The sequence below is a fragment of the Mobula hypostoma genome, chromosome 18 (genome assembly GCF_963921235.1).
Source record: "Mobula hypostoma chromosome 18, sMobHyp1.1, whole genome shotgun sequence".
NCBI classification, from domain to species: Eukaryota; Metazoa; Chordata; class Chondrichthyes; order Myliobatiformes; family Myliobatidae; genus Mobula; species Mobula hypostoma.
This window is the reverse complement of record NC_086114.1, coordinates 67,701,481-67,717,434: the sequence shown is the minus strand read 5'-3', so window position 1 is coordinate 67,717,434 and position 15,954 is coordinate 67,701,481. Positions and strand designations below refer to the sequence as shown.

At 46.5% G+C, this 15,954-nt stretch overlaps 1 protein-coding gene across 2 annotated transcripts in view; it reads left to right on the top strand.

The window, feature by feature from the left end:
- Nucleotides 1-15,481, top strand: part of LOC134358614 (sorting nexin-1-like) — a 117,308-nt gene extending 101,827 nt beyond the window's left edge. For both annotated transcript variants that reach the window (XM_063071056.1, XM_063071055.1), the window contains 5 exons: nt 1,994-2,199; nt 3,447-3,590; nt 9,130-9,210; nt 9,315-9,386; nt 13,887-15,481. In XM_063071056.1, the coding sequence (XP_062927126.1) occupies nt 1,994-2,199; nt 3,447-3,590; nt 9,130-9,210; nt 9,315-9,386; nt 13,887-13,937 (554 nt within the window). In that variant the 3' untranslated portion in view covers nt 13,938-15,481. The remainder of the gene's footprint in view (nt 1-1,993; nt 2,200-3,446; nt 3,591-9,129; nt 9,211-9,314; nt 9,387-13,886) is intronic.
- The last annotated feature ends 473 nt before the right edge of the window (nt 15,482-15,954 follow it).

The following is a 15,954-nucleotide window of genomic DNA, read 5'->3' as shown; positions in this document are numbered from 1 at the left end:
GCAGGAGGGTTTGACCGTATCACGTTGTGTATCTAACCTGTGAGGTCATTTCTGATGGGGCAGTATAGAGAGGGCTTTAATCTTTCAGATTCTAGTTTATTTATCACGTGTATATTAAACATTCACTCAGTGGCCATTTTATTAGGTTCAGGAGTGGAACCCAGTACGGTCTTGTGTCGTAGCCCATCCATTTCAAGATTTGATATGTGCGGTCAGAGATGCTCTTCTACACACCACTGTTGTAATGTGTGGTTATTTGAATTACTGTCACCTTCCTGTCTGGCCATTCTCCTCTGACCCCTCTCATCAGCAAGACATTTGCACCCACAGAACTGAAGCACACTGGATGTGTTTTTTTTTGTTTTTCTGCACCATTTTCTATAAACTCCAGAGACTGCATGAAAACCCCAGGAGATCAGTAGTTTGAGATACTCAAACCACCTCCTCTGGCATCAACAATCATTCCACAAAGTCACTTAAATCACATTTCTTCCCCATTCTGATGTTTGGTCTGAACTACAAAGGTTCATTTATCAAGGTATACAGCTCTGAAATGCTTCTCCAGATAGCCATGAAAGAAAGAACAGCAGCTCAGTCATCGACCCCCAAATCCCTCCTCACACAAAAAACGGAACAGGCACATTGACCTCCAAATCCCCTTCCCCCGCACACAAAAAAAATGGGAAAGGTTGGGCAAAAACCACAAAATACAAAAAAAAACCATAAGACTGGAAAAAAAAAAGTCCACAGTCAAAGTCTACATACAAAATGCAGAATACCTGGGCAATATTCTCCCTTTCTGTAGCAGAGCAAACTCACCAGCAATTTAAAAAAAAAGGGCAGTTTTCCCTCTCCAGCAGCAGACCGATCTTCCCCCAGCGACTTTTTAAAAACACAGGCAGGCGGCATTTCAAACTCCCTTGTCACTTTAATGGAAGCTTTAATCAGTGAAATGGAGTCACATCGACTCGCAGCCGCCTTGCCATGAAGTTCTAGCTCACTGCCTCTGTCTCTCGGAATCCCCTCGGAGGCTGCAGAACCTCTTGACCATGTCTGCGTGTCTTTGTGCATTTAAGTTGCTGCCACATCATTGTCTGATTAGGTATTTGTGTTAACAAGCAGGTGTACCTAATAAAGTGGACACCTAATGCAGACAATGATGTGGCAGCTACCTGGCTGCAGGGGTGCCGGGCACCTAATTAATTAGCTTGTTTATTTCAGCTTTTTTCTTAAAAATGTGCTGGGCACGCACCTGCTACCGCTGCACCCCTGCATGCTTTGCAGCCCGGTATCGGTCCGCAGCCCGGACATCGGGGACCACTGACCTAATGTATAGTGAAATGCATTGTTTGCGTTAGCAGCCAACACACCCAAGGGTGTTGGGGGCAGCTCACAACTGTTGTCACACATTCCGGCACCAGTCTTTCTCTCTGTTCCTCCTACTGTTCCTTTCGCATAGAATGAAACAATTCAATCTGTGTCCCATTTTCAATGTTCAGTTGGAGTTCAGAAGAATGAGGGGAATTCTCAGTGAAACCTATGGAATATTAGAAGGCTGAGCTGGAGTGGACATGGAGAGGATGTTTCCAATGCTGGGGGAGTCTAGGACTAGAGTGCACAGTGTCAGAATGGAGGAATTTAGAACAGAGGAGGAATTTCTTTCGCCAGAGAGTGGTGAATCTGTGGAATTCATTGCTGTTATCAGCTGTGGAGGCCAAGTCATTGGGTATATATAAAGTGGGGGTTAATAGGTTCTTGATTAATCAGGGCATCAAAGGTTACAGGGCGAAGGCAGGAGAACAGGATTGAGAGGGATAATAAATCGGCCATGGTGGAATAGTGGAGCAGACTTGACAGGCTGAATGGCCCAATTTTCCAGTGTCTTTGAATTGACCCAGGAATGGCAGGAAGCCCTGTGTTTGAGAAGAGTGCTGGTGTAATGGTTTATCCCACATCAGGAGTGGAGTTGGTAACATTGTGATTCTGTCCACAGAGCTGGCGGTGAACACGGGCATCTTTGCAAAGAGCGCTGCCATGTTGGGGAGCTCAGAGGACCACACGGCATTATCACGGGCTCTGTCACAGCTGGCAGAGGTTCAGGAGAAGATTGAGCAACTTCAACAGGAACAAGCCAATAATGACTTCTTCCTGCTGGCTGAGCTGTTGAGTGACTACATCCGGCTGATCTCCGCAGTAAAGGTCCTCACCCCATCCTTTCTGTCTCAGGGTTCTTCCTCGCCATTTTCATGCTTGGATGCTTTAGCTATTGATTATCTGTATTTCTACTGTTCCATTTTGCCATTGCCCTTGTACTGCCTCTCCTCAAGCCCATGACCCCTACTGGGGCATAGGCAGTAGATCGCCTGGGCCAGTCCTCCAGGTGTAGCCCTCCTTGGTGTATCCTTTCTGTCCCAGGGATGAAGTTTTTGGAACTTCTGTTAGAGTTTCTGTAGCACTGGTTTTTTTTATGGGATGTGGTTGCTAGCCCCATACCCAACTCTCTTCCTTTTGCAACCGGTCTTGGGAATGTGCATGGTGGAGTTGGTGTCCTTGTACTGGGAGAGGTGTAATTTTAGTTCCATCTCTCGAGTAGAGTATGATGTTCTCCTGAGGGGTTGTCTGTTGGTGGGCAGTAGAGACTGATCCGGGATTCACGTATCCTGCTGTAGTGTGGACCTGAATAAGTGGTGGCTGTGATTAGTGGTTGGGTCTTTTGGTTGTTTAGTCCTTCCTTTCAAAGCTGCTGCTTGTTCTCTGCAGCACAGTAGAGATCACTCTTGTAGTGCAGTTCTCTCTTAAACAGATTTCATCCAGTTGTAATAACCTCTATGGGGGGGGCGGGTGGGGGGGGTTGTTCCCAACCTTCCTTATACCATTGACTGAGGGATCTGGGAACCCCTGCCCTACAGTCTGTGTGCAGGTGCTTGAGAGAGCAAGCTGTGGTGGGTGGGTTTTTCAAGCAACACACACAAAAAGCTGGTGAACGCAGCAGACCAGGCACCTTTATAGGAAGAAGTACAGTCGACGTTTCAGGCCGAGACCCTTCGTTAGTCCTGGGAGGGGTCTCGGCCCAAAATGTCGACTGTACTTCTTCCTATAGATGCTGCCTGGTCTGCTGCGTTCACCAGCATTTTGTGTGTGTTGCTTGAATTTCCAGCATCTGCAGATTTTCTTGTGGGTGGGTTTTTTGTCATTTCATGCCTCCTTTCTCTGAAGGGTCATCTATCTACACAGCGGGCCTTGGCAAATGGGGCAGGAATTGCAGCTGTGCCCAATGCTGTGTTTACCGTTTGTGGTTCTGGGTCATTCTCATCCCCTGAGTCTTGTACCCACTGGTGACTAAGTCTGAACCTTGTGGTTCCACTAAATTATCATGTGCACTAAACTGTTGAGGTGGCAGGTTGCTTTTAACTGTATGTTAAGGAGGTGTGGCTGTCCCGGTGTAGGGAGTGTTTGACCAGCGGATGAAGGCATGGCAACGCTGGCAGGATGCACAGACTACACTGCAGAAGAAACGAGAGAATGAAGCACGACTCATCTGGGCCAACAAACCTGAGAAACTGCAGCAAGCCAAGGATGAGATAACAGAGGTACGTGTATTACATAAAACAGGCCCATGATGTGCTGACCCTTTAGCCTACTCTGGGATCAGTCTAGCCTTTCCCTCCCACAGAGCCCTCCATTTTTATCATCCACGTGCCTATCTAAGCGTCTGGTAAATATCCCCAATGTATCTGCCTCTATCACCATCCCTGGCAGGGTGTTCCATGCACCTACCAGTCTGTAATGAAAGAACTACCTCTGACATTCTCCCCATACTGCCTAATCACCTTAATTATGCCCCCTTGTATTCTGCCTTGGGAAGAGTTCTCTTACTGTCCAGTCTATCTATGCCACCCTTTGACCTGTAGTTCAGGCCCTTCATCCCACAATGGTGTGATGACCTTTTAACCAACTCTAGCATCAATCTAAGCCTTCCATCCTACATAGCCCTCCATTTTTTTTGTTTTGTATCCACGTGTCTATCTAAGTCTCTTAAATGTCTCTAATGTATCCGCCTCTACCGTCACCCCTGACAGGACACAGCACTCTGCTTTTTTTTTAAAAAAACAGCTTGCTTCTGACATCTTCCCCCACCCCTCCACCATCCATACTTTTCTCCAATCACCTTAAAATTAAGCTCCCCTGTATTTGCCATTTCTGCCCTTTTTCTGGGGGGGGGGGTGAAGGAGTAGTCTCCGGCTGTCTACTTGAACTGTCCTTATGTTGTACACCTCTATCGAGTCATCTCGCATCCTCCTTCACTCCAAAGAGAAAAGCCCGAGCTTACCCAGCCTATTGTAAGACATGCACTCTAATCCAGGCAATATCCTGTTAATTCTCCTCTGTACTCTCACTAAAGCTTCTACATCCTCCTAAAAATGAAGCGACCAGAACTGAACACAATATTCCAAGTGTGGTCCTACCATGCCATTGCCCTTGTACTCCCTCCTTTGTAGAGCTGCAACGTTAGTACTGGTCAGGACCTTCTCGAACTGCTCCTTTAGGCTGTTACATTAATCGGAGCAGGTACACATCCTTGCTGCTTACTGAGGCTCATTGATTGTCTTGGACAATAAGGAATGGGTTGGCTTTGTGTGCATGTCTATGACACCTTGGTGTCAGGGATAAATGTGGAACTGCTAGAGCCCTGACAGTTTTTTTTTACTTTTTTTATTGAATTGACTTTATTTCTTACATCCTTCACGTGCATGAAGAGTAAAAATCTTTACGTTACGTCTCCGTCTAAATGTGCAATCATAGTAATTTTAATAATTTATAATAAATAGAGCAGTCAATGTAATACAGAGTACACTCAGATCAGCGTGAGTTAATCAGTCTGATGGCCTGGTGGAAGAAGCTGTCCCGGACCCTGTTGGTCCTGGCTTTTATGCTGCAGTACCGTTTCCTGGATGATAGCAGCTGGAATAGATTGTGGTTGGGGTGACTCAGGTTCCCAATGATCCTGTGGGCCCTTTTTTCACATCTGTCCTTGTCAATGTCCTGAATCATGGGAAGATCACAACTACAAATGAGCTGGGCTGTCCTGTGATTAAGGGAGGTACAGTTCCCATACCAGGCAGTGATGTAGCCAGTCAGGATGCTGTCAATTTTGCTCCTGTAGAAAGTTGTTAGGATATGGGAGCCCATACCAAACCTCCTCAACTGTCTGAGGTGAAAGAGGCACTGTTGTGCCTTTTTCACCACACAGCTGGTGTGTACAGATCATGTGAGGTCCTCGGTGATGTGGATGCCGAGGAACTTAAGCTGTTTACCCTCTCAACCCTTGATCCATTGATGACAATAGGGGTTAGCCTGTCTCCATTCCTCTTGTAATCCACAACCAGCTCCTTTGTTTTTGAGGGAGGGGTTGTTTTCTTGACACTTCTGTGTCAGAGAGATAACTTCTTCCTTGTAGGCCACCTCGTTATTGTTTGAGATCAGGCAATGTAGTGTCGATGGCAAATTTAATTAGCAGATTAGAGCTGTGGGTGGTGATGCAGTCATGGATATACAGGGAGTAAAGGAAGGGGCTTAGTACACAGCACTGAGGGGCTCCTGTATTGAGAGGCTTGGGGCCCTACAAAGGATTGTGAGGACTGCTGAGAGGATTATCTTGGATATACTTAACAGGAACACCGTGTATGCAGGGCCCTTAGCATTGTCAATGCTCCCTCCCATCCATCCAACAATTTCTTTGACACCCTACCATCAGGCAGGAGGTACCGTAGCATTAAGACAAGGACTATTAGGATGGGAAGCAACTTCTTCCCTCAGGCTATAAGATTACTGGGTTCCCTGCCACCAAGTATGAATCTCTTCGTGCGGTGTCATTATACTGTTTACTTTTTAGTTTGCATTGTATATGCACTTTATTTGTGGTAATATAACTTTGTATGTTGTATGTAGTGTTGTGCACCTTGGTCCGGAGGAACATTGCTTTGTTCAGCAGTATGCATGTGTGCAGACAGCAGAAAGCCCAGATGCAGACCAGGAGGATTTCATAGTGGCCTTAATCTTTGGGTTGCTGTAAATATTGCCTGCAGTACTCCCAAGCTGAAAAGGGAGTCATAAATACAAGAGACTCTGCAGGTGGCGTAAATCTTGAGCAACACACACACAGTGCTAGAAGAACTCGACAAATCAGGCTGCATCCTCGTAGCTGCTGCCTGACTTGCTAAGTTCCTTCAACATTTTGTGTGAAGAGGGAGCCAGTACACTTCCCTCTCCTGCTCAGGTTCCTGCTGGACGTGGGATGAGGATTGTTTCCCACGCCTCATGGCTGCCTATGCCTACTCGTTGAAGGCATCCTTTGGTGGGGATAGGAGAAGTTGACCAAATACGAGATACTGTGATTACCCATGTTGGATCACTTGCAATGCGGGGTATATTAGGGACAATGTTAATATTCATTTCACGAGGACTAGAATACAAGAGGAATTGATGTAATGCTGAGGCTTTAATGCACTGGCCAGACTGCATTTGGAGTATTGTGAGCAATTTTGGGCCCCTTATCTAAGAAAGGATGTGCTGACATTGGAGAGGGCCCAGTGGAGGTTCATGAGAAGATTCTGGGAATTAAAGGGTTATTGTTAGGATGGCTCTAGGCCTGTACTCGCTGGAGTTTAGAAGAAAGAGGGGGGATCTCCATAGAACCATAGGAAATATTACAGCACAGAAACAGGCCTTTTGGCCCTCCTTGGCTGTGCTGAACCATTTTTCTGGCTAGTCCCACTGACCTGCACCCGGACCATATCCCTCCATGCACCTCTCATCGATGTACCTGTCCAAGTCTTCCTTAAATGTTAAAAGTGAGCCCACATTTACTACTTTATTTGGCAGCTCATTCCACACTCCCACCACTCTCTGTGTGAAGAAGCCCCCCTTTAAACTTTGAACTTTAAACTTCCCTTTAAACTTTTCCCCCTTCATCCTTAACCCCTGTCCTCTGGATTTTTTCTCCCCTAGCCTCAGTGGAAAAAGCCTGCTTGCATTCACTCTATCTATACCCATCATAATTTTATATACCTCTATCAAATCTCCCCTCATTCTTCTACGCTCCAGGGAATAAAGTCCAAACCTATTCAACCTTTCTCTGTAACTGAGTTTCTCAAGTCCCGGCAACATCCTTGTAAACCTTCTCTGCACTCTTTCAACCTTATTAATATCCTTCCTGTAATTAGGTGACCAAAACTGCACACAATACTCCAACTTCAGCCTCACCAATGTCTTATACAACCTCACCATAACATTCCAACTCTTATACTCAGTACTTTGATTTATAAAGGCTAATGTACCAAAAGCTCTCTTTACAACCCTATCTTACCTGTGATGCCACCTTTAGGGAATTCTGTATCTGTATTCTCAGATCCCTCTGTTCCACTGCACTCCTCAGTGCCCTACCATTTACCTTGTATGTTCTACCTTAGTTTGCCCTTCCAAAGTGCAATACCTCACACTTGTTTATATTAAACTCCATCTGCCATTTTTCAGCCCATTTTTCCAGCTGGTCCAAATCCCTCTGCAAGCTTTGAAAACCTTCCTCACTGTCCACTACTCCTCGAATCTTTGTATCTCATTGAAACCTTTCCAATACTGAAAGGCCTAGATAGAATCGATGTGAAGAGGATGTTTCCTCTAGTGGCTGAGCCTCGGACCAGAAGGCGCAGAGTGAAAATAGAGCAAGGTTTCCCAACTTTTTGATGTCATGGACCAATACCACTAAGCAAGGGATCCCAGACTGGAAACGCCTAGAATAGAGGGAAGTCCCTTTAAGAACAGAGATGAGAGATTTCTTTAGCCAGAGAGTGATGAATCTGTGGAATTCATTGCCACAGACAGCTTTGGAGACTATTTGTATATTTAAAACAGAGGTTGATAGCTTCTTGATTAGTCAGGGCATCGAAGATTACAGGGAGAAGGTAGGAGAAGGGGTTTGTGAGGGATAATAAATCAGCCATGCTGGAATGGTGGAGCAGACCCAGTGGGCTGAATGGCCCAGGGGTAGTGGGTGAGATCCAGGAGAGGGGAGGTGTTCTGGTATGGTACAGATCAATGAATCTAGGGCTTGTGCTCCCTTGCTCAGTTATATCCTGCATTACATCAGCATTAAGTTCCTCTTTGCTGTGAGCCTCCCAGTACCTAGTCCCTCATTCTACCCTCGGAACTCATGTAAAACTATTCCCTGATTCACAGTAAATTCATTCAACTTCTCATGCCTGGCATTGCTGATCTACCCTGCCTCCCACTGAAGACCCCGGTGATCCTTGCTGCACTCTTGTATATTTCTGATTGCCTCTCAGCATTGGGGGCAGTGTCTTCAGCAGCCACACTCTGAGCTCTGGATTTCCTTCCCTAAACTCCTCCATTTATTTCTCCATCTGTGTCTGACTCCCTTTCTAACCTTCCTGTGATAAAGCTTTAGTGCACCTTTTCAAATTTGCTAAAGCTACCTAAAGTGCCAAAGATTCATTCTGTGTAGGATCTACAGAAGCCATAAAATGCTACTGAAGATGCTGAGTGCTGACTGTTCGTGACCTAGTTCTGTTAGCTGTGGAGTGGGAGTAATAGAGGTAATGATGTAATGCTGAGGCTTTAAGTCAGGCTGCAGTTTTGGGTCCTTTATCTAAGAAAAGATGTGCATCCAGTTAGGGCAGAGATGAAGAATTTCTTCAGCCAGAAGCTAGTGAATCTGTGGAATTTATTGCCACAGGTGGCTCTGGAGTCCAAGTCATTGAGTATATATAAAGCAGAGGTTGATGGGCTCTGAGTTAGTCAGGATGTCAAAGGTTACAGGAAGAAAGCAGGAGAATGGGGCTGCGAGGGAGAATAAATAAGAATTAATGGAATATCTCAGCAGTTTCAATGGGCCAAATGACCTAATGTGTTCCTATGTCTTATGATGTTCTCTCAGCACCTGATCATTGTGATCAGACTCCGAATCCAGCTGTATTCGTGATTAATGGCTCAAGGCTATTTCCTACCTTCATCCAGTATCCGGTTTAGAGTTGCTGCCTTATAGGGAGTGATGTTGCGGGACGGAGGCATTGGCTGATAAATTGTGCAAACTAACCATCATTTTTCCCACAGTGGGAACCCAAAGTCCTGCAATGTGAAAGAGATTTTGAGCGGATCTCGGTCACCATTCGAAAAGAAGTTGCTCGGTTTGAGGTGAGTGCTCTGAGGCTCTCCAAGAGATGTGCTACAATATTCTGATCTTGATATAGTTGAAATTCCTTTTCTAAAAAATTCTCCTGTATTCTGTTGTTGTCCAGATTGAGAGAATCAAAGACTTTAAAAGTCGAATTATTACGTATTTAGAAACCCTTCAGAATTCTCAGCAACAGGTGAGTAATTTGACCCAAGGCAGAAGATTGTCTATTGGTATCTGTTTGTGATACATTAGATTGATCGCTGAGTAGTGGCGATGCCAGAATTTAGTACGACTGGTGCGCTGCTTATTCAAGGTCACCTGCAAAAAATGAGTAGGCAGAAATAAACACAAGATTAGGGGGTTGAACAAAATATTTGGCATGGGTGGGACAGTACCCTACTAAGTCCCTGTTCCGCCAGCTCCTGCTCCTGTCTGGATCTCAGTGGATCCCTCGCGCACCCCGCACCCTCCACCTGCCCCCCCAGCTCCCTCGGCATCATACTCACTGATTTGCTTCCTTTGATGACTTGATATCACTGAGGGCATTTTCACCCTCAGGAATGACAGGTTGCAGATGTACAGGGAGAGTTTCAACACTCTGGACAAGCTGGATGGGGAAAGGCCATTTACTCCCCTATACCTTTCCTATCTCAACATTCTTCCACCATCTCCTCTGGCAGCTCATTGCAGATATCCACCACCCTGAGTATGGAAACGCATGTACCTTGGGGGAATGATAAATCAGCCATGATAGAGTGGCACGGCAGACCTGGGAGGTTGAATGGCCCAATCCTGCTCCAGTATTGTGGCCCTAATCTCTTAATACTCAGTTTGACCACGTGACTCACATTCTAGTAACTTCTGGCAGGTTGTGATTGGGGAAAGAACAACACTACAAAGCTGAACGACAGCGTTCAGGAATTAGGATGTCGGTCTCCATAACTTGCCATTTGTGGTCAACTTTCTCATGCTGTGAATACTTAGAATTCTGCTTTGTAGGGGCTGCCGATTCTCATTGTGAGCACAGAGAATGGTCTCACTGGATAGAGGGAGGTGGGGTAAGGTTCTGCGGTAGATTAATCTCAAACTTTTTTGAGTACCAGAAATCTCTGGGTGGGGAAAAGGCCTCATATAACTGGTTTATGACCATGCTGGAGTCAGTTATCAAGGATGTGATAACAGCACATTTGGAAAGCGGTGAAATGATCGGACAAAGTCAGCATGGATTTGTGAAAGGAAAATCATGTCTGACGAATCTCATAGAATTTTTTGAGGACGTAACTAGTAGAGTGGATAGGGGAGAACCAGTGGATGTGGTATATTTGGATTTTCAAAAGGCTTTTGACAAGGTCCCACATAGGAGATTAGTGTGCAAACTTAAAGCACATGGTATTGGGGGTAAGGTATTGGTGTGGGTGGAGAATTGGTTAGCAGACAGGAAGCAAAGAGTGGGAATAAACGGGACCTTTTCAGAATGGCAGGCGGTGACTAGTGGGGTACCGCAAGGCTCAGTGCTGGGACCCCAGTTGTTTACAATATATATTAATGACTTGGATGAGGGAATTAAATGCAGCATCTCCAAGTTTGCGGATGACACAAAGCTGGGTGGCAGTGTTAGCAGTGAGGAGGATGCTAAGAGGATGCAGGGTGACTTGGATAGGTTGGGTGAGTGGGCAAACTCATGGCAGATGCAATTTAATGTGGATAAATGTGAAGTTATCCACTTTGGTGGCAAAAATAGGAAAACAGATTATTATCTGAATGGTGGCCGATTAGGAAAAGGGGAGGTGCAACGAGACCTGGGTGTCATTATACACCAGTCATTGCAAGTGGGCATGCAGGTACAGCAGGCGGTGAAAAAGGCGAATGGTATGCTGGCATTTATAGCGAGAGGATTCGAGTACAGGAGCAGGGAGGTACTACTGCAGTTGTACAAGGCCTTGGTGAGACCACACCTGGAGTATTGTGTGCAGTTTTGGTCCCCTAATCTGAGGAAAGACATCTTTGCCATAGAGGGAGTACAAAGAAGGTTCACCAGATTGATTCCTGGGATGGCAGGTCTTTCATATGAAGAAAGACTGGATGAACTGGGCTTGTACTCGTTGGAATTTAGAAGATTGAGGGGGGATCTGATTGAAACGTATAAGATCCTAAAGGGATTGGACAGGCTAGATGCGGGAAGATTGTTCCCGATGTTGGGGAGGTCTAGAACGAGGGGTCACAGTTTGAGGATAGAGGGGAAGCCTTTTAGGACCGAGGTTAGGAAAAACTTCTTCACACAGAGAGTGGTGAATCTGTGGAATTCTCTGCCACAGCAAACTGTTGAGGCCAGTTCATTAGCAATGTTTAAAAGGAAGTTAGATATGGCCCTTGTGGCTACAGGAGTCAGGGGGTATGGAGGGAAGGCTGGGTTCTGAGTTGGATGATCAGCCATGATCATAATAAATGGCGGTGCAGGCTCGAAGGGCCGAATGGCCTACTCCTGCACCTATTTTCTATGTTTCTATGTTTATGTTTAGGACAGCAACATTTACTGTGGTGGAAGCTGCAATAGAAACTGGGTGTTTTCCCCCCCCCCATGGGAAACGGGGTTGGTATGTGGGAGAGGAGATAGGACTGCAATAGCAGAAACTGGGTACTTTACCCCCCCCCCATGGTAAACAGGGTTAGTAGGTGGGAGAGGAGATGGGACTGCAATAGCAGAAACTGGGTGTTTTTACCCCCCCCCATGGTAAACGGGGTTGGTATGTGGGAGAGGAGATGGGACTGCAATAGCAGAAACTGGGTGCTTTACCGCCCCCCCATGGGAAATGGGGTTGCTGTGTGGGAGAGGAGATAGGACTGCAATAGCAGAAACTGGGGGCTTTACCGCCCCCCCATGGGAAACGGGGTTGGTATGTGGGAGAGGAGATAGGACTGCAATAGCAGAAACTGGGTGTTCCCCCCCCCAAGAGAAACAGGGTTGGTATGTGGGAGAGGAGATGGGACTGGAATAGCAGAAACTGGGTGTTTTTCCTTCTGTTTCCACCCCCCCCATGGTAAATGGGGTTAGTAGGTGGGAGAGGAGATGGGACTGCAATAGAAGAAACTGGGTGTTTTACCCCCCCCATGAGAAACGGGGTTGGTATGTGGGAGAGGAGATGGAACTGGAATAGCAGAAACTGGGTGTTTTACCCCCCCCATGGTAAACAGGGTTAGTAGGTGGGAGAGGAGATGGGACTGGCATAGCAGAAACTGGGTGTTTTACCCCCCCCCATGGTAAACGGGGTTGGTATGTGGGAGAGGAGATGGGACTGCAATAGCAGAAACTGGGTGCTTTACCGCCCCCCCATGGGAAATGGGGTTGCTGTGTGGGAGAGGAGATAGGACTGCAATAGCAGAAACTGGGTGCTTTACCGCCCCCCCCATGGGAAACGGGGTTGGTATGTGGGAGAGGAGATAGGACTGCAATAGCAGAAACTGGGTGTTTCCCCCCCCCAAGAGAAACAGGGTTGGTATGTGGGAGAGGAGATGGGACTGGAATAGCAGAAACTGGGTGTTTTTCCTTCTGTTTCCGCCCCCCCCATGGTAAATGGGGTTAGTAGGTGGGAGAGGAGATGGGACTGCAATAGAAGAAACTGGGTGTTTTACCCCCCCCCATGAGAAACGGGGTTGGTATGTGGGAGAGGAGATGGAACTGGAATAGCAGAAACTGGGTGTTTTACCCACCCCCCCATGGTAAACAGGGTTAGTAGGTGGGAGGGGAGATAGGACTGGCATAGCAGAAACTGGGTGTTTTACCCCCCCCATGGTAAACGGGGTTGGTATGTGGGAGAGGAGATGGGACTGCAATAGCAGAAACTGGGTGTTTTACCCCCCCCCCATGGGAAACAGGGTTGGTATGTGGGAGAGGAGATGGGACTGCAATAGCAGAAACTGGGTATTTTACCCCCCCCCATGGGAAACAGGGTTGGTATGTGGGAGAGGAGATGGGACTGGAATAGCAGAAACTGGGTGTTTTTCCTCCTGTTTCCGCACCCCCCCCCCCCCCCGGTAAACGTGGTTAGTAGGTGGTAGAGGAGATGGGACTGGGAAATGGTGGCCTGGGAAAACCCAAAAATGTTGTGAATGACTGCATCCAGTCTTCATTCTTGAGGAATTTTTGTATCTTGTAATTCACTAATGAAATATTGTGTTTGGCTCTAGTCACTTCATTATAGGGTGGATGTGGAAGATTTAGACAGGGTGCAGAGGAGATTTACGAGGTGCTGCCTGGATCAGAGAGAATGTCCTGTGAGGATAGATTGAGTGAGCCAGCACTTTTCTCTTTGGAACGAAAGAGGATGAGAGAACACTTGATAGAGGTGTACAAAGTAAATGAAACATAAATCGAGTGGACAGCCAGCGCCTTTTCCCAAGGCAGAAATTGCTAAACAAGGGGTTGTAATGTTAAGGTAATTGGAGGAAAGTATGAGGCGAGGTCAGAGGTAGGTTGTTTTTTTTACACAGAGTAAGTGTGTGGAATGCCCTGCCAGGAGTGATGGTAAAGTTGGGTACATTAGGGACATTTAAGGTGGGTGGATGGTAGAAAAAGGAGGGTTATTGTTATAGGGGAGGGCAGGTTGGATCTATCTTGGAGTCAGCACTGAATGGTCTGTACTGTGCTGTGATGTTGTGTGTTCTGTTCTGTTCTGACTCTCATTTCTCTTGACAGCTTATTAAATACTGGGAAGCCTTCCTACCAGAAGCGAAAGCGATTGCATAATGGGAGCTGAGCTGAATGGACACTTGCTGCATTTTATACTTTACCTCCAGCCTATAAATGAAACTGCAATCTCGTCTGTGAAAGGGACAAGTCTCTTCAATGTCGCAGCTCTTCCTTGCTCTTCATACAAACCTCATGCTGTCTCTAGTTTACATATTTCCTTTAGTGTTGGGAGCATCAGGTTGGTGCCCATGAAATGTGAGTTTGGGAGGGGGACAGGAGGACGGGTGAATGGGGCAGTGTCAGTATTCACCGCACTCAGCTCTCCTGATGACGAACTCCCATATGCTCTCTGCCCTGACACAGCTACAACTTGGAGTTGCTCTTGAAATGAAAGGAGATGCAGAGCTGTGTGTCTCTGCCTGTTTTCCTACAGGGCTGTGGGAGAGCCGAGAGATGTTGTAGGGCACTTGACTGATTATCGTGTGGTCAGGGCAGGGTCTTCCTAGCAGCTTTCTCACATAACATCGTGCTGTAGCTGGTCTCAGTCCAAGGCCAGCTAAGACAAATGGTTCGCTCACAAATAGGGGGAGCTGTTTAACAAATGCCTCTCATTCCTGAAGGTACGCACTGGACTGTTGCCATTCTTGTGCAGCAATGTGAACGTGAGGAGTCCTGCGGCTCTGCGATGTGGATACAGAGTTGTACAAGAGCTTTCCACTTGGATTGACCATGTGGTTTGATAGTCCAACCCCTTCACGAGAACATAGCTGGTTTGTGTTGGCAAGGCTTCGAGCATTCCCTTGCAAACAGATCGAGTTTATAAATGCCAAAACACATAGGTTGCCATAACTGCAGTGGGGAGTTTAAAATGAGTCTCACCACCTTCTCGAGAGCCAACTTAATCTGCTGTCAGCATCCTGCCCGCAGTGAGTGGGATTATTTTGCTTTGCACCTCGTTTGTGGAAACTCTACAATGCTCGTGTTTGCTATGGAAAATTTGATGTTGAAGATCGAGCTTGCTTGCTTTGCAAGTTACCAGAGTTGATATTTTTACTGTGAGATGGAGTAATATTACAATAACCACTGGGGGAGTTCACACTGATCCTGTTGAAGCATCACACTCAAGCCCTTGTCTCCTGCCTACCCCGCTGCCATGTTGTCATTAAGCTCCTGGGTAATGTGTGTGTGTGCCTCCCTCTCTCCCTCTCTCCCTCTCTCTCCCCCTCCCCCTCCGTCTCTCTCTCTGTCTCGCAGTGCACCCTGCTGTGACTAACAGGACAAGTGACCTTGTGTTCTTAAACTGACAGCAAGGACGGATAAGGAGGCAGCAAGAACTGTTTTCTACACTGTTTACATTTCTGTTCTCATGGTCTTATTCACCCTCACAGGGTTACCTAGTCTCGTATTCAGTTTATAGGTACTGGTTACTCAAGTGCACAGACATAATCTTTGCACATTATGCACTAGAATCTTTTTGACTTTTGATTAATGTAATGCCAGAGGATCTGAGATCTTCCCTTATCACCGAGTTCTCAATTCTCAGTTCCTTTTCTGTTTTTGTGACTCTTACTTTCACAATAAATTGATTTAAAAAAACTGAATCCTTTTGTTTTCTTTGTCAAAGCAGGAAGTGGAAATGTTAAGTTCACCTGGTGTCCTCAGTGTCGTTCTACCTTGCAGGACAACTTTGCCAGTAGATAATTGTGGGATTGGCACCCATCAGCTGATTAACAGATGCATCAAAAAATACTGCTCAGTATTCCTTCACTGGATAATTACTTAAAGATAACAATTGGCTTTAGCAAAAACACAAAATGCTGGAGGAGCTCAGCAGGTCAGACAGCATCTATGGAGATTAATAAACAGTTGACGTTTTGGGGCAAGACCCTTCAAGACTGGAAAGGAAGGGAGAAGATGCCAGAATAAGAATTTGGGGGTGGAGAGGGAGGACAAGGTAGGAAGTGATGGGTGAAGCCGGGTGGGTGAGAAATGTAAAGGGCTGGAGAGGAAGGAATCTGATAGGAGAGAAGAGCGGACCATAAGAGGAAGGGACCCGGGGGAGGTAATAGGCATG